The sequence below is a fragment of the Phyllostomus hastatus genome, unplaced genomic scaffold (assembly GCF_019186645.2).
Source record: "Phyllostomus hastatus isolate PE091 unplaced genomic scaffold, TTU_PhHast_1.1 phas_scaffold_501, whole genome shotgun sequence".
NCBI lineage: Eukaryota > Metazoa > Chordata > Mammalia > Chiroptera > Phyllostomidae > Phyllostomus > Phyllostomus hastatus.
Genome location: NW_025334033.1, coordinates 71914196 through 71938804, shown reverse-complemented (window position 1 = coordinate 71938804; position 24609 = coordinate 71914196). Strand labels below are relative to the sequence as shown.

The 24609-nt window shown below is 72.0% G+C and overlaps 1 protein-coding gene across 3 annotated transcripts; it reads right to left on the bottom strand.

Annotated features, from left to right (window-relative positions):
• Positions 1-1134: 1134 nt before the first annotated feature.
• On the bottom strand, positions 1135-24118 carry INF2 (inverted formin 2). Of its 3 annotated transcripts, none has more exons than XM_045823346.1 (23): positions 23966-24118; positions 14322-14721; positions 13157-13272; positions 12885-13044; positions 12437-12470; positions 11492-11630; positions 10826-10967; positions 9828-10670; positions 9277-9422; positions 9113-9174; positions 8433-8535; positions 8233-8318; positions 7760-7860; positions 7177-7247; positions 6990-7097; positions 6658-6728; positions 5982-6102; positions 5525-5689; positions 5339-5441; positions 5025-5159; positions 3903-4541; positions 3460-3516; positions 1135-1585 (listed from the first exon to the last, which is right to left on the bottom strand). In XM_045823346.1, exons 2-22 carry the CDS (start codon positions 14710-14712, stop codon positions 3461-3463), a joined length of 3792 nt encoding a protein of 1263 aa, XP_045679302.1. In that variant the 5' UTR covers positions 14713-14721; positions 23966-24118; the 3' UTR covers positions 1135-1585; position 3460. The 3 variants fall into 3 exon arrangements, with proteins under 3 accessions (XP_045679302.1, XP_045679300.1, XP_045679301.1); XM_045823344.1 differs by lacking the exon at positions 23966-24118 and adding an exon at positions 16381-16479; XM_045823345.1 differs by lacking the exons at positions 3460-3516; positions 23966-24118 and adding an exon at positions 16381-16480.
• Between the last annotated feature and the right edge of the window lie 491 nt (positions 24119-24609).

Genomic DNA, 24609 nt, shown 5'->3' with positions numbered 1-24609 from the left:
GAGCACAGGGGCTGGGCCGGCAGGGTGTCCCCTGTGGGGCCACACCTCCCGGGGGACATCAGGTGACCGGGACCCAGACACCTGGCCCTGGAACCTGAGACCCTGCGGGGTGGGAACGGGACTTGGTGCGGCCGCCTGGGAGCCCGTCTGACAGTTTCTTCGAGCCGGACACAGCCGGCCTCTGCCCGCCAGTGCCGCTCCGAGTCCCGGAGAAAACGGGCCATCCTCCCAGAGGCGGCGGGGTCCAAGGGGACTCTTGCGCCTCCCCGGGGAACCGCCGGTGCCCGCCGGCCGACAGGAGGGTGTGGGCACAGGGGCTCCGTCCTTGCAGGGGGGCGGGGGCCACTGGGGGCACCAGAGTGCTGACCCCCCACGATGGGAGGGGGGCAGGGGTCTCCGAAAGAGAATGACAGGAGCCGGAGTGACCTCACTACTGAGGGGAAGCGCCCACAAAAACCCAAGGGACAAGGCTGGGGGTGCGTGGGGCACTCCCGCAGGTGATGGAGACCCCTCGGAACCGGACCAGGGCGAGGCTCCGTGACCCTGCACATCAGCCGACACCAGAGGGCGGCCCTGCCCCCGCCGCAGGCCCCTCCCCGCCCAGGCCACCTGCTCTCAGACCCAGCCGTCCACCCCGGTTCCCGGACTTGTCTGTCCGCCCACACCGGCCCAGCTGCCGTGGGGTTCAGGCCCCCACCACGCCCACCCACAGCTCTGCACACCACAGCACTGTGCCAGGCCAGCTCTGCAACCCTCGGGCCGCTTCCGGGCCCGGGCAGGCTGCCCGCACGAGGAGGGCGGTCAGGACAGGTGGAAGCCCCTGGCAGGACCCTCTGGTCCCCTCCGCCTCCCCTCAGTCCCCAGGGGAACGCCCGCCCTGGGAGCAGCAGGGTGCAGGGCTCTGTGGACAAGGGGTCAGGTCCTGGCCGCGAGGAGACAGGCAACCCCCACCCTCAGGCTGGGTGCATGACGGGGGGCGGGGGGACCAACCCCATGGGGCCCCCACGTCTCTGCTGAGCAGTGCCCGCCCGCCTGCCTCTGCCCGAGGCCTTGGGGTCCTTGCCCGCCCGCCTGTCCCCACCCAAGGCCACCACAGAAGGGCAGACATGACGACCACATTTTTGTTAAAATCACTCTGTTCTGGCCCAGCTCCCACGGGTTAGGGGGACGGGTCTGTAAGGGGTTGTCTCCAGAAGAATCTGGGTGCCAGGTCCCTGGAGAGGGGGTGCAAGCTGAGAGGCGCCAGGGACGCGGCCACCAGACGCCCCTGCGGGCGGGCAGGCACCGTGGTCATGCAGGGGCCGCGTCGGCTGTGGGAGCGGGAGGAGGGGCGCTGGGCGTGCAGGCGGTCCCGGAGGGCGCTGGCGGGCTGCCAGGGGCTTGCTGGGGTCCGGGCCTCGACACCCCCAGAACGCTCAGGGAGGCCCGAGTCCCTGGCTGGGTAAGGCACGGAGTTCGGGGCTCCCGGGGCCCGGTGCCAGCCGGGGCCTGGACGCTCCTCTGCCCAGCAGCACGTCCAGGGCCGGCGGCTGCGCAGAGGCCACCATGCACGTCTGTCACTGGGCTTTGGGCTTGGGCCTGAGGCCTGTGGGGGGGACAGAAGGGGCGGTTAGGGGGGGCCTTGCTGGGCGCAGCCCATGTCCGGGTCCCGAGGCCCCAGCAATCCTGTCGCCACCGGCCAGGGCTGCGCCCTGTGCCCTGCGGCCACTCTGACCCAGGCCCTTCCCGGTGGGCACTGCTCGGTGGGGTGGGTCTGGCCAGAGGTGGGTGGGGTCCTGTGTCTCCCCCCTGCGTCTCAGCTCCAGGCTGCATTCTGCCCGAGCTCACCCATCCCCACCGTCACCTCCTTTCCCTGCGGCTCCACCAGTCACTTCCGCACCGGCCCTCGGGCCAGCCTCCTGCCCAAGCTCCCTCCGGCAGGGACCGAGGGCCCCTGGGCCCCGGCCCTGCACGCCTCCCTAACTGGCCCTGCAGGCTCCTGCCCACCCAACGCCCTCACTTCCCGTTCCCCCCGTGCTCCACCCCACGGCCACCGCGGGGCTGGGTGCTGTCCCTGGGGGCCCAGCAGCCTCTGGGTTGAGAGCCGCCGCTCAAACCAGAACCAGAGGGACAGGATTCCCCGACCGTGGGTGCCCGTGGTGTCCCCGCCGAGGAGCGCCAGGACAAATGGCCGGGGCAGGTGGGAGGGGATGGCAGGTGGAGGGGACAGAGGTGGCGGCACAGGCCTGGCAGCGTCACCGTGGACGAGGGATGGGTCACTCGAGACTCCGAGTGACCACGGGGAGAAGGGGAGTCAGTGCTTCCCAGGCCCAGTGGGCCACCAGCCGGCAGCCCCCACAGGCTGTGTGCTAACTGGCCAGCGGGCACTGGGCCGCAGGGGTCGTGACATCACCACCTCCCCTGGATGGGCGTCACCCTCACTAAGCAAGGGACAGCCGCCCCCAAGCCTGTCCCGCGAGGCTCTGTGTCTGGAAGTCCCACCCCGGGACAGGGGGCGGGAGGGGGACCAGGCACACCCAGAGCGAAGGTGTCTTCCTCCAGCTGCCGGCCAGACCGGCGACCTCGAGGGTGAGGCGTGGCCAGCACGCCTGGCTGCAGGGGACTGTCACTGCCCAGCCGTCCCGGGGACAGCGGCTGTGGGCTCAGGAGGAGACTCAGGGCCCAAGTGCCCCGTGGTGCAGAAGTCACGGATGCCGAGGGGACAGGCACTGCGTGTGACCAGCACCTGGCGAGTTCCCGGGTCCCAGGGCGAAGGGCGGGGGCTCCCTGCGCTGGGGGCCCCCGACTCGGCGCAGGCAGGGTCACAGGAGGGACCCCGCCTGTCTGCGCGGTGGCATCTTCGACCTGTCCAGTTATGTCCGAGACCCTGCCCGCCCTGCCCGAGGGTGAGGGTCCCAGGGGGCTCCTGCGTCCCGGCCTGCCGTCCTCAGGGCCCGGCCTCCAGGGTGAGGGGCACCCCTGGCCGCCTGTCCTCGGGGCCGGTCATCCCTGCCCCCCACTGTCTCCCTGGGGATATGAGTGGCCAGCACCGGGGCCAGAGGAGGGCTGGGGCGTGTCCTGTGGACAGACCCAGAGTGAAGGCGTCACCCAGGGGCCGCGCGGCGTGGGGTCTGGGAAGCCCAGGGTTATGGACAAGGCAACCCCGGCCCGTCCTGCCGGGCCCGCCTGCGCCCACCCCAGGCCCAGGAGCCCTGGCCCCAGAGGACGGCCACGCCAGCGGGCAGCTCCGAGGTCGCACCTGCCACGGCCGAGGCAACGCCAGCTAAGCAAGGCACGGCCCCTGCCCTCCCTGAGCGGGGGCGGAGGGGGCGATGGGGCCGGGCGAGCCCCCCACAAGCGGCACGGGAGGGCTGCAGGGTAGCCGGGTTAGTGTCCGGGAGGGCCTGGTGGGCCGCCGCCGCCACCACCGCCATTGCCATCGCCACCGCTGTTAGTGCAGAGTGCCAGGCCGCTACCTACCTTACTGGACCACACAGAACCTTTTAGTTTTACTATCGTCGGACGCGGGGGCAACCTCTGCTTCCAGATAAAAGAAACGGGCTCAACCACTCATCGCCCCCGAGCACCCTGGGCGCCACGTCGAGACGCCGCGCGCCCCGGACCCCGTTCCTCCCCTCGCCCCCGGGCTGGGCCCCCTCCCCGGGCAGCGGTGTGGGCGGGAGTTAGTGGGTTAGGGTGCAGCGATGCGGGCGGTGGCCCCCCAGCTGCCCCTCCCAGGCAGCAACGCCGTGACTCCCGGGGGCCACCCCCCTCCGGGGGAGGGGCCTCACTGCTGCAGGGAGCGGCCCAGGGCCCTGGCTGGCGCGGGCGAACTTGACCTCGAGTCCCGGCCCCGAGCCCCGTGGGACTTGCCCACCCAGGTCCTGCTCGTCGGGGGCGAGGGCGACGGGGGCCCACGCTACCTTCCGGGATCCGCGACGGGCGCTTCTTCCGCCGCCTGCCCGTGCCCTTCGAGGCCCGGCCCTGGGCCCTGGGGAGGGTGCCGGACCCCGAGGAGTCGGTCACCGAATCCTCAGAGAAGGATCTGTCCAGGGACGTGTCCAGTGCGGACTCCGGGGCTGTGTCCTCCGGGGCCGTGTCCTCCGCGTCCCCGTCCCCGCCGGGGCCTGCAGCGGGGAGGCCAGCCCCGTCCTCCGGCCTGTCCCCTGTGCTGTCAGCCTCGGCCTGGCAGACGTCCCGGGGGGGAGTGGGGGCCGCGGTGTCCTGGCCCAAGCCCGGGGCCCCCGGGGGCTTGTCCACGGAGAACTGGAGGGGCTTCAGGGCCTGAGCATCCCCTAGCACCACTGGCCAGGCCCCGGCGGGGGGCTGGGGGCCCAGGGCGTCCTCCTCGGGCAGGGAATCGCTGGCGTCGACGTACCAGGACGACCTCCTCTCCTGGGGCCCGGGGCCGACCTCCTCTGGCGGGTCCCCAGGGGGCTGCGGGCTGGGGGTGGTGGCGTCCGCGAGGTCCCAGTCCTGGGGCTCCCTGGCCGCTGCAGCAGGTCCAGCGGCGGGGCAGCTGGGGCCCCCCACGGGGCCTCCTGTGGCGGCTCGGGAGGCCCCTGTGAATGGAGAACTTGTGGGTGAGGGGCAGGGTACCCCTAAGCCACTCGGATGCACCCTCTCAGGATAAGCCTGAGCAGGGGGCCTCCCCCCATCTCAGCTTCTACCCGAACACGCCCCACCCCGGGAGTCTTCCCCGGTGGCCCCCAAGCGTGGGATCCCGAGGGCAGGCCCCGCCTTGACGTCCACGGTCTGTCCACGGGGGGGTCTGAGCCCCAGGAGTGTCCTTCCATGTTCTCTCCTGCCCGCCCCGGGGGCTGGACAGATGGCTGTCACGCCAGCAGAGCCGTGGCAGCACGCTCGTGGCAAGGGGACGCTCTGGCCCTGGCTCATGGCTGTCCCCTCCTGGGGCAGCAGGTGACGTGGAGGGACCCTGGGAGATCAGGGAGGGCTTCCTGGAGGAAGGGAGGTGCTGGGCCGGGAGCATGGCCAGGGGAGGGGCGGTGGAGGGAGACCCGCGAAGAGGCAGGTGACGGCCTCACCAGGCGCCTTGTCCCTCGGGGGGTCTGCGTCCCCGCGGCCCCGGGCTGTCTTCCGCAGCTGGAAGCCCTTCCGGATGTCGGCCAGCAGGGCGTCGATGACACACACCTCCTCCTGCCTCTGCTCTCCCTTCCTGGCTGGGAAGGCCCAGGACCCTCAGGCGCGAGGCTCCTGGGGTCCCCAGGGCCCAGACGGTGGGCTGGACAGATGACCCACAGCAGGGAGGGGCGGCCCTGCGAGACTGCCGAGGGAGGGCAGTGGCCACGGCCCAGACGGGCCGCCCCCCAGCCCCGCCCCTGTGCCCGCCGGGCCTCACCAGGCTTCCCGTCCTCGCCCCGCGGCCTCCGAGCCTCCTCCTCCGCCAGCTGCCGCTTCCTCCGCTCGGCCTTGGCTGCCTGCTCCTGCCGGTCCTTGTTCTCCTGCGGGGCAGACGCGGAGCCCGTGACCCCGGCCCTCGCCTCGCCCCCCCCCCGCCCCCCAGCGGACTCCGGGCCCCGCCCACCTTCAGGGCGCGGGTGAAGAGGTCCCGGAAGGCCTTCATGGTGCTGAACGTGTCCTCCAGGGACAGCTGCTGGGCGTCCTCGCACAGGTAGTGGGCCAGCTCCAGCCGCTTCTGCTCGATGGCCTGGAACAGCTCCTCCAGCGCGCGGCAGGCCTCGAGGCTGGCCTGCGGGAGCCGGGCGCGGCCGGTCACCGCCCTGGGCGCCCACGGCGGGCGCCCCCTGCTGGCTGCCACTGGGAGGCAGCCCAGGCTGCGCGCCCCGAGCACCCCCTGCGGCAGCGGGTGACAGCCACCGGCACGGCCCGCAGACAGCGGTCCCCCGGCGGGGACCCTCGTCCTGCCTCTCGCCCCCCCTCCCCCGCTCACTGTTCCCTCCGGGACTGGCAGACACTGGAGGGGCAGCCGCCCTGGAGACCCCGTGCGGCACCGGGAAGAGCCCCCCGCCCGCCGCACTCGCCTGCAGGCGCCCGGCGTACTGCTCCTGCACCTCAGCGCAGGAGGACGACACCTTCCGCTCCATCTCCAGGAGCTTCTTCAGGTTGCTGCCGGCCTCCGAGCGGAGGATCTCGAGGTTGATCCTGCAAAGCGGGGCGGGGGCAGGCGACAGCTGTGGGCGCCAGGCTGGGGGGGGGGGGCGTCGCCCAGCCCACCCCCACGGAGGTGGCCAGAGGCTCATAGTGCCAGCCAGGCAGCCTGGGGGGAGGGGCTGCCCCAGGCGGGTGCCGGGCCTGCAGGGTTTGAGCTGGAGAAGCTTCCGCGGCAACAGACTCGGGAGGGCCGCCCTCCCAGGCTGTGTGGCTCTGGGCGTGGCCCCCGTTCCTGGGCCCCAGGGCCCCGTCTGGGCGATGGCGGGGGCACAGCCTTGCTCACGGTCAGACTTCGACCACCCGCCCTCCCCCATGAGCACAGCCGGGAAACTCCCCGCCCTGCCCGGGCCTGTCTCCTCCTCCGAGTCACACAGGGACAGGCCGCAGAGGACAGGAGGTCCCGTCCCGAAGGGAACGCCAGCGCCCCGCTGGGCAGCAGCTCCTGGGGGGCCCAGGGTTGCGCTGCAGCCGCGAGACCCAGCCTGGCCCGGCCACCTAGGAGGGGGCCCTGGCTCAGGCGGGTGGCGCGGGGCAGCAGGCACCTACCCCGCTGCCTGGGAGGGTGGCTCCAGGTCCCGGGGCAGCTGCAGCAGGTCCGGGTGGCTCTTCTCCACCTCCTGCAACCGCACGTGTCCAGGAGGACGGCTGTGGTCACCGCCCCTGCCTGCTGCCCACCCCAGCCCCTGGCAGCTAAGGGTCACACCCCTGGGAAAGGCCCGGCACTCTGGGCCTCCCACCCTCCTCCTGGGCCTCGACGGGAGCCGAAGGCAGGGGCAGGGGAGACGGGGGCCTGAATGGGGGCCCCTGAGGGGCCCGGGGGAGAGTGGGGCGTGGACGCCACCCTGAGGGCCACCCAGGCGCCGCCCGCCCGCCCGCACCTCCAGCACGTGGTGCAGCAGGGTCACGCGGCTCTGCTGGGACTTGGTCTCTGTGAGCTTCAGCAGCGTGCTGATCTTGAAGCCGTCGGCGTTCCCCGTGTGGCTGCCCTGCGGGGGGGACGATGGGCGGGCGTGAGTCTCCCGGCCGCTGGGAGGGGAGGGCCGGGGGGCGGGTGCAGCCACTCACATAGTTGAGGAAGTTCCCGATTCTCAGGATCAGCTGGCAGAAGATGGGCAGCCGGCGACTGGAGAGCAGGCCTGCGGGGCGGGGCCGGGGAGGGGGGCAGCTCAGGGCAGGGCACGGCAGGCCGCCGGGGCACCCCTGAGAGGCACCGGAGCTCTGGGGCAGGTCCCCATGTCAGCCAGTGCTCACTGAACCCCCAAACCCACGGCTTCCCCGGGTCTCAGCTAACTGTCCCGTGGGGCCTCGGGAAGGGTGTGTCCCCAGCAGGGACAAGCTGCAGGCACCCTGGTGGCCAGGACCGTCCACGCTCCTGCCATGGCTGCAGCTGGTCCCCGCGGACTCCTCACTCGGGGGAGTAGTGTGTGTGCACGCATGTGTGTGGGTGTCTGAGCACACATGCACCTGTGTGCACCTGCATGCACACACACACACGTGTGCCATGCCTGCCTCAGAGCCGGGCGGGGGTCTGGGAGATGAGGAAGGTCAGCTCCCTGGGCGTTCCTAGGGACGGTCTCGAGGCCGGCGGTCCAGGGGCCGCATGGACAGCCCTGCCCCGTGCTGATCCCTGGCCCGGGGCCCCACTCACTCTCGCAGGCGGTGAGGGCGAGCTGGGCCTTGGGCCGCACCATGTCCAGCACGACAGCCGTGTGCTCGCACAGCAGCATGCACTCCACCCGCAGCTGGTAGCTGGGCGGCAGAGTGGGTGGTCAGGGCTGGGCGAGGGCGCTGGGGCCCGGGGGCCCATCCGCACAGGGCGGGGAGTCCCACAGCAGCCCACCCGGGGCCCAGGATGCCGGGTCACCTCCCTGGGGGCGTCCCTCCCTCCCAGGATGGCGGGGTCCTGGGCTCGGGTCTCTCAGGGAGGCCACAAGGGCCCTGCCCCCTGTCCAGCGCCCATGCCACAGACCCGCAGATCCCTGTGAGGGGCCCCTTGGCTGAGGGTACATGAGTGGGGGGACACGGAGCCAGGAGTGGTCACATGTCCCGCTCCACCCTCCGGTCTGGGCCCCACTCCCACCCACCCTGTCCTTCCCCTCCCCCGCAAGGGGCCGAGCTCACCAGGGGACGCCCAGCAGCAGCAGGTAGAACTGGTCGGCGCTGGCCAGCTTGGCTTGGCCCTCCGTGAAGGAGCGCAGGTTTTCGATCTGCAGGAAGGAGGCCCACCCATGGGATCCCTGTTCCCGCCCCTCCCCTGTGGGAGCCCCCCCAGGGCTGCCAGCTCTCGTCCCCGCCCCCCCCCAGGGCTGCTGGCCGCTGACCTCGTGCTTCTCGGGCAGGAGCTTGAGGAGCTGCTTGAGCACCTCCACGTCGAACCTGCTGGTGTCCCCCGCACGGATCATCGCGGTGACCTCCTCGTTGGGGCTGGAGGGGTGACGGGACAGGCAGGCGTGGGGCGGGGGTGGTGGGACCCTGCCACAGAGGTGGGGACCGCCCCTGGGCCACGACCTCCGCTGGCCCCACCAGGGGCTCCTCTCACACCCGCGGGAAGGCGAGCCGCCCGCCGGGTCACACGGGTCACACGGCAGTGAGGCTGGGGTGCGGGAGCCTGTGCCCCGAGCACCAGAGCACCCTCTGCCTCCCCGTGGGGGCTGCTCAGGACACAGGCTGGGGGCTTGGCAGCACCAGTGGGCAGTCCCTGCAGGGATACCCGGGGCCTGGGAGGTAGGGCCGGGTCCTCACGCTGGCTTGGCCACTGCCTGTCTGTAGCCATAGGGGCGTCCCAGCTACTCACTGGGTCTGTTTCCCCGGGGAGCCGGGAGGGGGCGTCTCCAGCGCCCCCAGCTGGGACAGCTGGGGCTATTACCCAACGGTCTCCAGCCTGAGACGGGGTGTGCACTTCCCAGGGGCGGCCTGCAGAGGGCACTCCTGAGCCCAAGATGAACAGCTCAGGGAGGCGGGGCCTGTGGACCCGGGGGAGGGGCTCGGGCCTGGAGCTCACCACTTGAACTGCTTCAGAAAGATGTTGAGGTTCAGGCTCTTCTTGGAGTCCAGGAAAGTGACCTGGAAAACACTCGGCCCGTCAGCTGCTCCCCGGAGGGCCACACGGGGGAGGGGGCAGCCCCGCAGCCCAAGCCCCGGCCCAGGCCCAGGCCCCGGCCCCACCTCCTTGGGCTCCTTCCTGACTGGGGCGGCCACCGGCTCCTTGGGCTTGGCCACGGGGAAGCAGAAGAGCTGCTCGATGCTGGAGAAGTCGGGCTCCACCACCTCGGCCTCGGGGCTGCTCAGCGAGGCCCACATGGAGCTGTGCTCTGTGGGGGGCGGGGGGGGGGCGGGGCGGCAGGCTCAAGGCGCCCGGCCACGCACCTGTCCAGGCTGGTGGCAGCCTGACTGACCTCTGGTGGCCTCGACTGTGGCCGTCTCTGGACACAGCACCCTGGCCCCCAGGAGTCTGGGCGGGAGACACACACCAGCCTCTGGGGGGTGTGGGAGCAAAGGGTCCTCACAGGCGACCTGTGCCCACAGGTGACCTATACCCTCTGTCTGCCTCAGACCACACAGGGGCTGAGCCCGGAGCAGGGGTAGGCCCCCCTGGCCCAGGGCGCCCAGGTGCGGCCCAGGTGCAGCCCAGGTGCTGCAGGCAGCAGCTGCCACTCTCCCCAGCAGAGCCCAGCGGCCCCCAGAGGGAAGCCGCCTGTGGGGATCGGGCTCCTCACCTTGGACCACGTGGGACGGCAGCTTCTGCCAGTTCAGCTTCTTCATGCGCAGGGTGGGTGGGTTCACCTGCCGGTGGCTGGGCACCCAGGCGGAGCCCAGGCGGTGGCCCACTTGGGCCACAATAATCTCCTCAGCACCCACTGCAGGGGGGCCCGAGGTGCCTGGCAGGCCCGGGGGTGGTGGGGGAGCGGGGGGCAGGGTCCCACAAGGCCCAGGCAATGGGGGTGGTGGAGGGGGGCCAGGGAACGAGGACCCCAGGCCTGGCAGGGGAGGGGGTGGGGGGATCGAGGTCCCTGGGCCTACCGGGGGAGGGGGTGGAGGGGGTGGGGGGATCGAGGTCCCTGCGCCTGGGAGGGGAGGGGGTGGAGGGGGTGGGGGTATTGAGGTCCCTGGGCCTGGCAGGGGAGGGGGTGGGGGGATCGAGGTCCATGGGCCTGGCAGGGGAGGGGGTGGAGGGGGTGGGGGGATCGAGGTCCCTGGGCCTGGCAGGGGTGGGGGCGGAGGGGGTGGAGGTGGGGGAGGGGGCGCAGTGGGGGAGCCGGGGAGGCGGGCCGCAGGCAGGGGTGGGCCGGGTGCCTGCTCTCCCAGGGCTGTCGGCCGTGGAGCAGCCCCACTGCTCCAACTCTGGTTGCCGACAACATGCAGGGGGGTGGGGGTGGCCACCAGCCTCTGGCCCTTCAGTTCTGCCTCTCGGGTGCCTGTGTTTGGGGGGGCGCCGCCACCCTGACTCTGGCCTAGGTCAGCCTGGACGCCTTTGTGAACTTTGTCCAGGGAGCTTGGGCGAGGCCGGCCCTTGATGGACACGAGCCGCTGGACCACCTCCTCCAGGGTGCACTCCTGGGCTGTGGGGAGGGTGGCTGGGGTCAGGGCATGGCCGCCTGGCTCTGGCAGGGCGCAAGTTAGGGGCTGAGGAAGGGCACTCATCCCCACGTCCCGAGAGCCCAGGGTGTGCCGGCCAGGCTGGGCCATGGAGGTGGCGGGGCGCAGGGCCACTCACCGTCGCTGGCCAGGAGCACGGCCCGGTTCACCAGGCTCTCCAGGGCCTCCCAGAGCAGCTGGCTGGAGCGCAGGCTGGGCTCCAGGTGCAGGAGGCCCTGCAGCACAGACAGCAGCTGGGCGGACACCGGGGAGCGGCTGACCTGGGCAGGGACGGGGGTGAGGTCAGGGGCCAGCCCACAGCCCCTCTGCACCTCCTGGGGCCCCAGTGACGAGCCCGAGTCGGGGTTCCCCAGGGCGGGGGGGCGATACTCGGGGCCGACAGGTCCGTGGGCTGGGGGCCGCCCGTGCACTGTGGGATGTTTCCCAGCGTCCCTGTCCACTGTGACAACCTACAGGTCTCCAGGTGTTTCTGGGAGCCCCCTGGGGCACCTGCCCTGGTCCGAGAACCACTGGGCTCGGGGGAGGACGGGCTGTCCCAGCCAGCGAGGCCACAGCTTGGGCTCCTGGCCTCCCGTTGGCTCTGAAGGCCCCTCAGGCCACCGGGGGGTGGCCAGCCTTCTGGGGCCCAGCACAGCCCAGCCACCTTGGGCAGTCCTGGCCTTGGGACCGCGCCCTCCTCCGCGTCCTGTGGTCCCGGGGCTGCCCACTCCCGGCCCTGTCCCGTCCAGCCCTGACCCCGGGCCGCTCCCTGCGTGGGCTTCAGACCGGGCCCCCGCCGGCCCACCTTGTGGAACAGGGAGGCGAAGACCTCCTGGTGGCTGCTCATGTCGACGCCGCCGACCTGCAGCAGCTCCTCCTCGTCCTCGGCCCTGGCCTCCTCGAAGGCCTCCAGCTGGATGAGCAGGTCTGCGTCCTCCAGGTCCCTGCGGCGGGAGGGGTGGGGGTGGCTGAGCCCGGAACCCCCGCGGGCCTCCCCTACCCCAGACGGATGCACAGCCCTGAGCAGGGCCCGCGGCCGGCACGAGGCCACAGTAGCCAAGGGACAGCCGAGGTCGGTGGGGCTGGCCTTTCTGGTCCAGGAGCAGAGGTTCACAGGATGAGGGCTGGAAAGGGGGCACCCAGACCACACCGCAGGAGCAAAGGGTCCCCATGGAGGGGCGGGGCTTCTGCCAGGGCAGTGGGAGCGTGAGTGTTCACTGGGTCCAGGACCTGTCAGTCATCTCGGCTTGACCAATGAGCTACGCCCTCAGCGGCCGGGCGGCCCTTCTCGGCAGCCCAAAGACCTTGGCCCAGGGCAGCTGGGCGCCAGCTTCACCCCTTCCTCCTGGGGTCCCCCTGCCCCAGGCTGACTGACACTCTGGAGAGTGGTCCTGACGGGGCCTCGAATGGGGGCCCTCTGCTATGTGGGTTCCCATGTATCCGCTTACACTTGAATTTCAGATAAGCGCGGAAGGATTTTTGGGGTAAGTGCGCCCCAGGCAACGTCTGGGGCGCACTCACACCGCCGCAACTCGGCGTGTCTGCAAATCGGCTTAACTGTGTGCTTCTGCGCCTGGCAACCCCAGTTTTGGGGGCGGCTGCCAAGCCCCGGGGTGGGTTCCGCGCAGCAGCCTTTCCGGCAGGGGTGGGGGCGGCTGGGTTCAGGCGGAGACCCCGGGAGCCCTGTGCCTCCGGAGGCGCTGCCTGGGACCCCGGGAGGAGGGGGAGCCGCGGGGGTGGGGGGACGCACCGGAGGCGAGTCAGCACGTCCAGCAGCTGCAGCCCTGGGGAGGAAGACGCGGGGTCAGCCTCCTGGGGACGCTCCGCCAGCCCCGCCCTGCCGTCACCGGGACCTTCTGATGCCGCCCCCTGGGCTCCCTCCCGACACCCAGCCCGTGGACGGGAGGGACTCCGCCACTCCCGCGGGACAGCCCGGACACGCGGCTCAGAGGGACTCGTCTCGTTGGGCGGAGGTGCCCGTCAAACGCTCGCCGTCGCCCCTGGAGGGGCTGAGACTGGGGCCAGGACCCTGCCTCGGCCTGGGAGCCTCCAGGGCTAACGTCCAGGGTCCTGCAGGCCCTGTCCACAGAAGGACGCAGGCGGGGGCAGGAGACTTCTAAGGCCCGGGATGGGGCCTTCTTTGGGGGCCCGGGGGGGCTCAGGCCTCTCCCTGGGGGCGCAGAGCAGGCCGGGCTGACCGATGAACTCGCCGCGCAGCTGCGTGCGGGTCCGCAGGTCCTCAGGGCCCAGGATGATGGCGTTGATGACGCTGAGCAGGGTGACGACGTAGGGCACGTTGTCGCTGTTGGACAGCTCCGTCATGACGACGCTGAAGCGGTACTGCTGGCTGCACACCGTCTGCGGGCGGCAGGCTTCAGCTCCCACCCCAGGCCCCGCCCAGGCCCAGGCCCCGCCCCCAGGCCCAGGCCCCGCCCCCACGCAGGCCACGGCCCCACCCCGCGGCTCTCACCTTGTAGTGGTCCAGGGCGTCCAGGGCCAGGGCGTGGCCTTCGGGTGAGTAGATGCACAGGGCGGCCAGCAGCTCGAACACCTGCTTCTTGACCATCACGTTGGACGTGTCCAGAGCTGCCAGGGGCCGGGGCGAGTCTCAGGGGGGCCCAGGTGCCCAGGCTGGGCCGCTCCCTCAGCCCTCCCCCCACCCGGACCAGCCTCTGCCCAGAACTCCCGCACTTCAGTTGCAAAGGCGAGCAGCAGGCAAGCACTGCGGGTGCACCGCCCCCTCCCGTGGCCCACATCAGGGGCGACCGCCCGGGTACACGCGCAGACCCCTCTCCCGGACCATGCGACTGCGGCTGACCCTGAGGCCTGAGAGACCCCAACAGCACAACCCTCGGACCAAGCCGGGTCTTCTCCACACTCAGCACCAACTGCCTCCACCTCCTCCCCGGAGCTGGGGAAGTCTCAGGGATGCCTTTGCCTGTTCCTGCCGCGCGCAAGTCACGAAGGACTCTACAGACCCGGACGGCCAGGCCGGGATGGCAGTGAGACGACCGCCACCGCACTCACCCACCAGGCACCGCCCCCACAGGCTGCCGCTGCTACTGCCCCCCCCCCCCGCCCCAGCCCCAGGACCTGGGGCACTGCCACGGAGCAGCACAGCCTGGTGGGCAAGGGGCACACCGTGACCTCCGCCCACCCAGGGCCACCTTCTCCCGAGGGTGGAGGACCGGCCCTGGCGCTGCCTGGGGACACGTTCTGGAGTGGGCGACAGGGAGCTGGCCCTGACGGGGGAGCTCTGCAGAAAGCACGGCAGCCTGACGCGGGGGCGGAGAGCAGCCCCCGGGGGGTGGGGGAGCAGGGCCCAGGGTGGGCGGGGGCAGTGCGGACGGGGCCTGGAGACCCACAGCCAGGGAGGGGCGGGGCCCGAACCGGCAAAGGACTGGGTGGAGAAATGGGGCAAGGTCACAGGACAGAGGGGACAGTTGGGTACACCTGGTGGAGGGACCAGAGCTCCAGGTGACCTGGGGGTTCTCAGACTTGGGGCACATGGAAAATGCATGCCTCCTCCTGTGCACCCGGGGCTCCCACCACCGCGCACGGCCTGGGGCCTGGCCCCGGGCCGCTCAGGCCTGCCGGCCCCCCGCCTCCCGCGCCGGGCGGCCTGCGCGGCTCACCCTGGGAAAGCTGGCGCACGTAGGCCTGGTTGCTGAGGATGTACTCCATGCCCTGCCGCGAGTTCATGACGGCGCGCACGCAGCTGACGCAGGTGAGCTGCAGCAGGGCGTCGGCGATGCGGGCCACGCCCCTGCCGGACAGGCGCGCCAGGGCCTCCAGCAGCAGGTCCAGGCCGCTCTGCTCGAGGAACTGCACCATCCAGCCGCCGTCGCTGCTCTCCAGCCTCTTGCGCAGCCCGGAGTAGTTGACCACCGAGGGCATCTGCAGCAGCCGGATGCAGAGCTCGGGGTCGGCGCTCTCCAGGTTGGCCTCCGTGGGGTCGGAGTCCTGCGGCCCCAGCTTCTCCTTCAGCGCGGCCCACTTGCGCTGCGCGCCCTCCTTCACCGACATCTTGCCGAGCTGCGGGGCCAGAGGGAGGCGGGGAGTCAGCTGGGCGGCCCGGGCCGTGTCCTCTGTCTCGGCATCCCCTCCTGCCGCCCCGCGGATTCGCAGCGCTTCCTGGGGTCACCCCACAGCACGCAGAGCCGGCTCCCTCTGCGGCGCTCCTGGCCCCCATCCCTGACGGCATCACCATAGCAACCGAGGACGCAGCAGCACCGCCCTGCTGTACCCCTGAGGACCCCGGGGGCTACACTGGCAGCAATGCCACCGACCCAGCGGTGACGGCATGACAACATCATCTGGGACACTGTGTCCTGGACGCCCCACCTCGGCCGAAGGACACTTCCCCTGCCCAGTGGGTGGGTACAGTGGGTACAGGTGGGGCGATCCCGGACCGCGGCACCTTCAGGCTGCCCGAAGTGCGTGAGTGTGGCGTGGGGGGGGGGACTAAGTTGAGGGTCATGTCCAATGCCCGCCCTATTCTGGGCAGGACCAGGGCCCCGTGGGCGGCAGCCCTGCCAGGCCCCAGCTTCCGTGGGCCTCAGATTGTCCCCCCGTGTGCAGGTGGAGAACGGGGTGCCCCCCAGGCCTTCAGCGTGGGAAGGTTTGCCCGGATTCTGCTGCAACAGGCGTGACCCCCCCCCAGAATGTCCCCCAACATATGTCGCCGCCACACCCGCCAAGCCCTTTCCCCGGGGCCCTGGGCAGTGACGCTGTCCCCAGCCGCAGCCCCTGGGGACCGGCCCCCGGGCCAGGGGGCCGGCACAGCTCGGCCTTATATTTAGCTGCGTCTGGGAAGGGCCGGGGGGAGCAGCGGGGGGAGGACCGGAGGGACAGGGCCTGGCGGCGAGGCCACTGTGCCCCATGCCCAGGGCCCGGCCTCGGCACTGCCTGTCCGCCCCTCTGCCCGCCCCCCACTCCACAGGAGAGGAAGTGGGATCCAGGGATGCCCCGTCCTATGCCCACCGCCCCGAGTCGGGGACGGCAGCACCGGTGAGGCTGGACCCAGCGGGGCCCCAGGGCTGGGGAGGCCACACAGCTCCTCTCCCGGGGGAGGCTCCGGGCCATCCCAGGTCTCACGGGATACGGAGGCCGAGGAGGGTGGGAGCCCCGGTGCCTGGAGCCCCCCAGAGACCCCCCAGAGGCCCCAGTGGGCTCTGCCTTGGGGAGGCTCTGGGGTGTCCTCCCTTGAGCTCCCGGAGCCCACCCCCGGGCTGCGGGGGGCAGAGAGCAGCTTGAGGAGCCCTGGCATCCCCTCCTTCTTGCTGCGCGTCCACGCGGGAGGCCGGCCCCTTGTCCCCCCAGCTGGCCGACTGCCCTTCCGAGCCCCTGGGGTCGGCCCAGGAGGCAGCCCGGTGGAGGGGAGGAGGGGCTTTGCTGCCCTGCGCAGGCACCCAGCTCCGGCCCTGGCCGACAGACTCCGGCCCAGTTACTGTCCTGTTTGGGCCTCAGTTTCCCCACCTGCACCTCTGACCTTAGTCTGCTGGGAGCATCCTGACCAGCAGTGGGTGTGGGTGTCCCTGTGGGCACAAGGGACGGGAGCCGGGGTGCTCATCACCCCTCCCTCGGGGCCCAGAGCCTCGGCCCGCAGCGGGCCTGGCCGGCGGACAGCCCGGAGCCCCCTCCCTGTGTCTCCCTGGTCTCACCGGCCCTCCCGGCCCTGCCCTGTCGACTCACCCAGACGCGCAAGACCCTCCGGCTGCCCCTGCCTCCCCACTCCAGACCCGGCCTGGGCCCGCCCCTCCTGCTCTCCTGGCTCCTCATCACGGCTGGCGGCCCAGCTCCCCGGCCGCAGCCCCCGCTCCCGGCACCTCGGAGAGCCGCAGAGCCGCGCACACTGCTGCCCCCTGGGTGCTGCTGCTTAGGGAGGCGCCCACAACCGCCCTCCTGGCCCCGCCCCGTTGGCCGGAGCCCCTGTCGCTGGGGCGTGGGCTGAGTGGACAGAGCCAGAATGGGCCAGCCCTCTGGTATCTCGAGTGTCCTGCCCAGCCGAGAGCCCCGAAGGTCCCTGGACGCAGAAAAACCCCACTCAGAGGCGGCCAGCATTGCCCAGCCCTGCCCTCCAGCCCCGCCTGGTGCCCCGTCCCCAGGGCCACGGGCTCGGTTCCCCGAAAGACCCTGATCATGGAGCCCTTCGGTCTGTGGTGTGGGAGGTGGCCGATCCCATCTGTCCACGAGGGTCCTGTGCTGGCCAGGCCCCACTGGCCGAGGCCCCGTGTGGACGAGGTGTCCAGCCAGACCCGTGAGCTCAGCGGGGGACGCGGTGGCTGAGGCGGGGCGGCCCTTCTGCCCCGTGAGTCCCCAGTGTCGGGTCCGGGGCCGAGCACAGCTCCCCAGAGGTGCTCCATCCAGCTGGCTGTTGGGATGACGGGCTGGACACAGGAGAGGAAGAGGGCCAGACCGCACACGAAGACAGAACTCCGGCCCACAGCCTGCCCCGGAGGCCGGCCCCTCCTCTGCGGGAACTGCCCGGGGAGCTCCGCTGACGTTGTCCCCACATCCAGCCTGGGACCCGCCAGGGAGAGAGCCAAACGGGCTCCCTGAGCAGTCACATGGGACGCCCCGCTTCTTGTGAGCCACCCAGCGTCCCCAGCCCCCCGCAGGGCACCCCTCTTTTCTGGACAGCTTAGCCTGTGAGTGTACATGGCATCACGTGCATGTGTGTTGTGTGTATGTTATGTCATGTACAGGACATGTGCACACAGTGACGTGTAACACGCACATAAAAGTGCAGTGCCCCTCGCGCTCCCGCTGGGCACAGTTCTCTGCAGGTGCAGGGCCGGGGGCCGACCCCGGGCTGCAGCACCCCGACAGCAGCCTCCGCGGAGCCAGCCTGGCGGCGGGGAGCAGGGGCTGAGAAGGCAGCTCTGGCTCCGGGGGTGCTGTGGGCGCTGCGGGGACGCCCTTCCTGACAAGCCCGCAGGCGCCGGGGAGGCGGTGCCCCCAGGAATGACTGCCTGCCTGTGTCTCCAGGGCAGCAGCGTTCTCGGCGGAGTAACTGGGCCCCGGGGGGGTGGGGGGCGTGCAGAGTGCCAGCCCCTGAGCCCCTCGGCCATACTGTATGTGGACGCCTGGCTCACCACCCCCTGCCCCCCTGACCGGCGCTGCCCACAGGCTGTGGCCGCCTCCCAGCTAGGCCTGGCGCCAGGACGGGGCGGGGCGCAGGGACCTTCCCAAGCTCAACCACACCAGGGCGGAGCGCGCCCCGCGCGCAGGAATGTGGCCTGCATCCTCCCACTCCCCAGCCCGGGGGCGGGGCCTGCGCGGGAATTTGCATTCGCGGACCCTGGGGCGGCCGCACCCCTGGCTGAGGCGGGCGGGGCAGGGCCGCCGCGGGTGGCTCCCGGGCTCCGTGGTCGCAGGCCCGCGGGAAGGCCAGGGGCGCTTCAGCACCAGTCAGTACCCGCATTTGCGCGCTAGGCAGTGCGCTCCCCCGCCCCCTCGCCAACGGAACTGGGCGGCAGGAGCCTCTGCGAACGAGGGCCGGAGGGTCTGTGTTGGGGGGGCCGCTGGCCTTTTTCTACCCGCAGCGTGGGGTTTCCCCTGGGATAAGTCACGCGGGCCCATTCAGACTGGGACTCCTGAAGGAAGGGTGTCCCCGTGACCGGGCTGAGTGCCTGTGAGACAGGGACGCTGGTCCTACAGGCCTCTGGCTGCCCCCTGGGACACCTGCCTGCCTTCCTGCTGGTGCCTGATGCACCGGCTGGGAGATGCCAGCCCCTCACCTGGGTGCCCACACACCTGGGCAGCGCGGACTGGTGGCAAGCTGGGTGCATGTGTGTGGGGGGTGGGGTCAGTGCTGGCCCCCAGACTTCAGAGACCCACACCCCAGGCCCCGCTGTGCAGGCGGAGAAACTGAGCCACAGAGGGCGGCCCTCCAGGACCAGCCCCGGGCACTGAGCTGCGTGCGTCCCAGGCAGCACTGCTGGGAGCCCCACGGGCCCGCAGGGCCTTGAGTGGAGGGGTGGGACGGGGAGGCCCAGACTCGGCACCCTTGGGACTGGGGTGTCGCCTTCTATCCCTGCTCCCTGCCGGCGTTGGTGAGGGGCTCAGGGGACCCAGGGGTGGGGGCCGGCTGCCTGGGGCGGGGGGCAGCTTCAGGGGGGCCCAGCCAGCATCGGCAGGGGCCCCCGAGCCAGCGGGGGAGGGTGCGGAGCGAGCCTGTCTTCCCCGGCGGGCGGGCGGGTGGGTGGCTGAGCGAGTCGGCAGGAGCGGGATTCCGGGACGGGAGGCAGGGGCTGCCACGCCGTATTTTTAGCTCCTCTGGGAACCCACACTTTCCCACTGCCTGGCAGCCCCCGGTGGTGTCCCAGCAGCTCCCTCGCGCCGGGGGCGGCCCAGGCCCCGGGCTGAGACTGTCCTGCCGTGACCCCGTCTCCCTCCCTCTGTCGACCTTGGCTCCTCCTGAGCCCCCGGCACCTGCCTCCCCTTCCCCTCCAGGCCACCGGCCCTTGAGGAGCGCCCCCGACCTGTGCGGGTCACCTGAGTGGCCACCCCAGGGCACAGCCCTGGGGGGTGGAGGGCGGCACAGCCCAGAGATGGGGAGGGGCGGGGGTGGTCAGGGAGCTGGGACGGGGCTGGCCCCCAGGATCCGGGGGCCCAGTGATGTCCCACATGCTTTGCCCTGCCCGCCCGGGCTGGGGACCATGGGCTCGAAGCCAAGAAAGGCTCGGAGAGGCGGGCAGAGGACTTGATCGGGCAGGAAACGCCTGTCAGAGGGTGTGGGCGGTGCTGCCTGGCTCGGGGGTCCCCCCCTCCCCTGCGCCAGCACAGCCCTCAGCCGGGCACTGTGTTTGCTGGGAATGGGCTGCCGGGGATGGCAGAGCCCCTCCCCCAGGAGTGGGCCCAGCTCGGTGGCGGCGGGGGGGGGGGGGACAGGAAGGGCGGAGGCACCCTCGCCAGGAAGCCTGGCTTTCGCTTCCACCTGCTCCGAGCTCCGGCAGGGATCCGCCGCCCTGGCCTCCCGCAGTCACCCGAGGGACACGGCCTCCCGGGCCCCACGGGGAGCAGGACCAACGACGTGCTCCCGGGGTGGGGGTCCGGGCACCGGGCCACCCAGGGCACAGCCTGCAGCTGAGGCCGGGAGTCCCCGAGCTGGGGAGCGGCACGGGGGCCGAGGGTGACAGGCAGTGGCCCCTGGCGCCTTCAGTGGTTGAGTCAGTTCCCACTCCGGACACTGGAGGGAGTCGTGTGTCGTGTGCACAGAACTGCGGCGGGGGCGGGGGCGGGGCGGCAGGGTGAGCGACCTGGTGGGCCCACAGCGGGCAGGCAGCGTTGGGACCAGCCTCGGCCGCCCCCACCCGCAGGGCTCCAGGCCCAGCAAGGATGTGCCCACTGCCGGGTTCCCTCTCCCAGGACCAGGCGCCGCGTGGAGATGCATCGCTCCAGGAGGCCCTGGGTCCCTCCTGGGTCCCCCTTCGACCCTCAGAAAAGGCCTCTCCCGCCCCCAGGGAGGACCCGTGCCCAGGGAGAAGGGACCGGCTGCAGGCAGGCTCTGGCGTGTGTGTGGGTCGGGGCTGCGGGTGCCGGGGTGGGGTCCCCGCCCCCAGCCCTGTCCCGTGTCCCGGCCCCAGGCCGTCTGTCTGTCCAAAGAGCACACAAAGCGGCAGATGCAGGGTGGAGGAGGGGCCGCAGCCTGCACGGCCCGGCACTGCCAGGGGCTGTGGGGCCGGGGAGGGGCCGGCAAGGGACAGCTCGGGTTTGGGGTGAGACCAGGGGGCCCTGCAGGCCCTGGTTCCATCCCCGAATGGGGACAAGAGTGCCAATGCTGCTGCCCCCAACCCCCAGGCGGCTGGGTCCGCACGGGGCTGGGACGCGGCGCCAGGAGCCCGGCCCGACCAGGCGAGCGACACCCTCAGCATTCCTGGCAGCATTCCTCCCTGGGCGCCAGCGGCCAGGCGCGTTCCAAGCTCGCTTTTCTCGTCTGTGAAATGGGCACGATGTTCTTCCCCAGGGAACCAGGGTCGGCAAGGCCCCCCCCCCAGGCTGCTCGGCACTGCCCCTCAAAGGGGACCTAGGTCCCCGCTGTCCTCCCATCACTCGGCCACTGCCTGCAGGCAGCCCGCGCCCGCTCCTCAGCCCCCAACGCCGCGGCCTGGCCCAGCTCCCACCCCCCGCCCTGGGTGGGGGCGGCCTAGCAGGGTGCCCTCCGAGGGGGCGGGACCTGATCCGAGCACCCGGGGCTCCCTTCTCAGGCCACTCAGCGCCGTGCACGTGGGGTGGCGGCGGCACCCCCAGTCCGGGGTGGAGGGGAGCAGATGTCTGCCTCCCCGCCGCCGTGTGGGGGCGGCAGCCGCGCTGCACTGGGAGCAGAAGTGGGACTGGGGACTCGGACGGCGGGGGAGGCAGGCTGCACAGGGGGGCCACGGCCCGGGGGGTGGGGGGTCGGGGCCGGCACAGGTGGGCAGACTTCGGCCGTCTCGCACAGCCTGCCAGGGGCACCAGCACTTGGCCGGGGGCAAGTTCAAGGCCAGAGCCGGGACACCCCTGCTCCATGGGCTGGGTCTGCTGGGACTCCTCGTACACGCGTTTTCGGAGGGGCGGGGGGTGCACTGGCTGGGCACAGGAGGGGCGGGGGGCTCAGCCTGTCGCAGCCGGGTGCGGGCTCAGAGGCCCCGCAGTGCCGCCTCCGCCGGGGCTGTGTGTGGCTGGCCGCGGCGGGCCTCCACTCCAGGCTTTGACGGGAAGCCTCGGAGGCACCAACTGGGGAGTGGGAGAGGGGGCTGCCCCCCTGCCCAGGTGGGCTTTCCCGCTCACTGGCCTCCACCCACTGCCTCTGTCGGCCTGGCCCCACAGGGGCGCCGGCCATGCCCCGAGTCCCAGCTGAGAGCTGGGCCCTCGGTCCACCCCCACCCCCCCTCCTTCCACCTGGGCTCCGGAGTGCGTGCCGCCGTGGGGACGGGGGCAGGGGCACAGCCAGTTCGCACGCGGGCCCTGGGGAGCGCCCTCCGTGGGCCCCGTGTGCTGCACACCCCCCTCTGGCCCCACCGCCCCGGCCGACGCGCACAGTGGGGGCTTTGTAAGTGCCCCTCGCCAGACGGCGCACTGACTCTGTCACCCAGCCACCCAGGCCTGCCTCCCCTCTTTTGTGAAACGTGCTGATGACCAGCCCGACCCACAGCGGGGGCCGTGAGGGCAGGAGCCGCGGTGGGCAAGGCCGGCTGGTCCTTTCCGGGTCCTGTCCGCTCCTTCCTCTGCTCCCTCACTGGCCCGGCGGGGACCCTGCCCGGGGCACCGGCAGAGACGCCCGAGTAGCTGCTGTGTCACTGCAGCTGGGGAAGCAGCTGCCAGAAGACAGGCCCCCGCCTGGGCGGGGTGCAGTGGGTAGTACCTCGGAGCTCCCCCTCCCCACGGTGGCCTCTGTGTGTCCGGCGGGTGGGACAGGCCCTCGGCTCTCACCTGCAGTGACAGGGAGCTCACCCCCTCCCGTGCACTCCCTCTTTCAGAGTGGGCTGGAACCAGCCCGGTCACCTTGGACATCTGGGTCCCCAGGTGCCTGGCCCGGACCTCCCAGCCCCCCTGGCCTGTGTCCCTCAGACAGTCTCCCAACCACTGTCCCGACACAGAGGTGGGCTGCCCTCCCTGACCTACTGTGTCCAATGGGCCTTGAACCGTGCAACTATTAGACACCTACTATGTGCAAGAGTGCGTGCAGGGAGGGGCCAGGCAGCAGAGTCGGGCCTCACCCCTCAAGCTGGGCGGGGTGGGGAATGTACCCCAAATCCTCCTCTGGGCACCCTCACAAGCCAGGGACTTGAGTTCGCCCCCGAGGACACCCCCGTCCGGGTCCTGATCGGCCCCGGCTCACACCGGGCAGGCTGCACCGCCCCGCCACCCCTCCCCTGCCTTTACGAACCTCTGACGCTTCCCCCTGGAGGAGAGCAAGCGCTCTCGGGTGACGGTGACGGGGGTGGGGTGGGGGGGCGCAGTCTATTTAAGGCAGGAACTTGCAGGTCCCCAAATGTGAGGTGCACGCAATTAGCTCCGACAACCCATCAGCACCTCCTCAGAGCGGGGGGGCCCATTCTGCTCTGAGGGCGCAGCAGGGCCAGGTGGGCCAGGGGGTCACAGGAGGCAGCCCCACCTGCACCCGCAGTCCACGCCCCCCGTGCGCCCCCTTTCCTGCCCAACGGGGGACTTTCAGGGAACAGAGGGTGGAGGGCGGCTCCCTGGGCCCACGGCTGACCTGGTGCAGGCGGGGGCCGTGTGCGGCCTTGGACGCGGACGGAACCCACCGGGGGCTGCAGCACCCACCCCCCCAAGGCTCCGGCCCGGCATGGCACCTCGGGGCGGTCTGGGACACGGGCTCCGAGTCCCTGCCTCCTCCACGGCAGGATGACAGGGAGAAAGTCCAAGTCCCAAACACTGTCCCCACCTTTCAGGGTGCAGGTGGGGAAAGGGCCGCAGAGGGCAAGGGCCTGGCCCAAGGGAGCAGAGGGAGGGACTGGAAGGAACCCCCACCCCCCACCTCTGGGGTGTCCCGGGTGCTGGCGGGGCAGGCTCACCACCGCCTTCTCCGCTCCGACCCCTGGTGAGTTGGGCGGGGGCGCCCCAACGCTGTGGTCACAACAGAGCTGGTCGCCACGGGGGCCTTGGGCCCTACAGCCCAGGGGCCAGGCGGACACACTGCCCGCGCTCCCGGGAGCACCTGGGGGCGGGGGCCCACCTGGCCGCCCTGGCGTCACGGCTCCGGAAGGCCGTCCAACGGTGAGACTCCGGGAGCAAGGGTCAGCCAGTCGCCCCGCCCAGCAGCCCCGCCCGGGAGGGGCCGAGAGCAGCGCCCGGCTCGCTGCCCTAAGGCGCCCGAGGGGGTGCCCGGGCCCCCTGCGCACCCTCCGGGTTCTGAGCCGCAGCAGACCCGGCCGCGCAGGCGAGAGGCCAGCCCCGAGCGCCTCTCGGGGCCAGCGGGCGGCGTTCACCCCGAAGCTGAAGTTTATTTTCCCAACTGGGGCTGATTCACGGTCAGGATGTGGCGGCAGCTTCCAGGCGGGGAAACCGTGCCGCTAACCCGGCTCCCGGCCGACCCTCGCTCGACCGCCCACAGGCTGCGCCCATTCTGGCGGCGCATCCGCGTCGGGGTGGCAGCCCCGGGCGGGCGCGGGCCGCAGGCGCAGGGGGGGCCCTGGTGTCCCCCACCCCCGGAGCCCGGGTCCCGCCGCCCCGCGCTGCTGCTTCCCGTCCCCCGTCCCCGGCACCACGCGTCTCCCTTCGCGCGAGCTCAGTTTCCCCGCGGCCCCTGCAGGGCCCAGAGGCGCCTACTCACCGGGCGGGGGCGGCGGCCGGGGGCGCGCGGTGAGGCGGGTTCTCAGTCCGAGTGGGCCCGGGGCTGCGGGCGGGCAGCCAGCCCACCGCGGGATCCGCACGGCTCCGGCGCGGGCGCGGGCTCCGGCTCGGGCGTGGCGCGAGAGGAAGAGCAGGCACCGCCCCGCCCTGCCCCGCCCGCCGGGGGCCACGTGCGGGCACGGCTCGGGCGGGGGGCGGGGCGGGGCGGCGAGGAGGCTCCGCCCGCTGGGGCAGGGCTCGCGGGGTTCTTTTAGGGGATCTCCCCCCGGTTATAAATACCCCGACGGCCTCCCGCGGAGGTCCGCCCCTTCCCCGCCGCCAGCCGGGCTCCTCCGGGGGCAGGGCGCACCTGGGGGTGCTCCGCCCGCCTCGGACCTCACTGTGCGCCCCCCTCCCTGGCCTCCGCTGCGCCCTCCCCTCGCATCTTCCCCAGCCACCCCCCCCACACGGGCAGCGAGGCTCTCTCTGCCCGCCCTTGCCGCGGGACCCCTACTCAGCGGGCCTGGCGGGCCCACGGCTGAGCTTTCCTCGGGCTCTGAAGGTGGGGAGGATCCCCATCGACCAGGCCAACGCGCGCAGCACCCGCGCCGCCTGCCGCGGGCCGTAGTGGGGTCCCTGAGGTCT

Bases quoted from the DNA above. Each gene is read 5' to 3' on its own strand.
- INF2 (XM_045823344.1), bottom strand. From the start codon at position 16,467: ATGAGGAGCCAGGAGAGCAGGAGGGGCGGGCCCAGGCCGGGTCTGGAG. The intron at 7,861-8,232 runs GTGAGCTCGGCC...TCTGCCGCCCAG, and splicing joins CTGCTGCTGGGCGTCCCCTG to CTACCAGCTGCGGGTGGAGT. The intron at 4,542-5,024 runs GTGAGGCCGTCA...CTCCATTCACAG, and splicing joins CCCGAGGGACAAGGCGCCTG to GGGCCTCCCGAGCCGCCACA.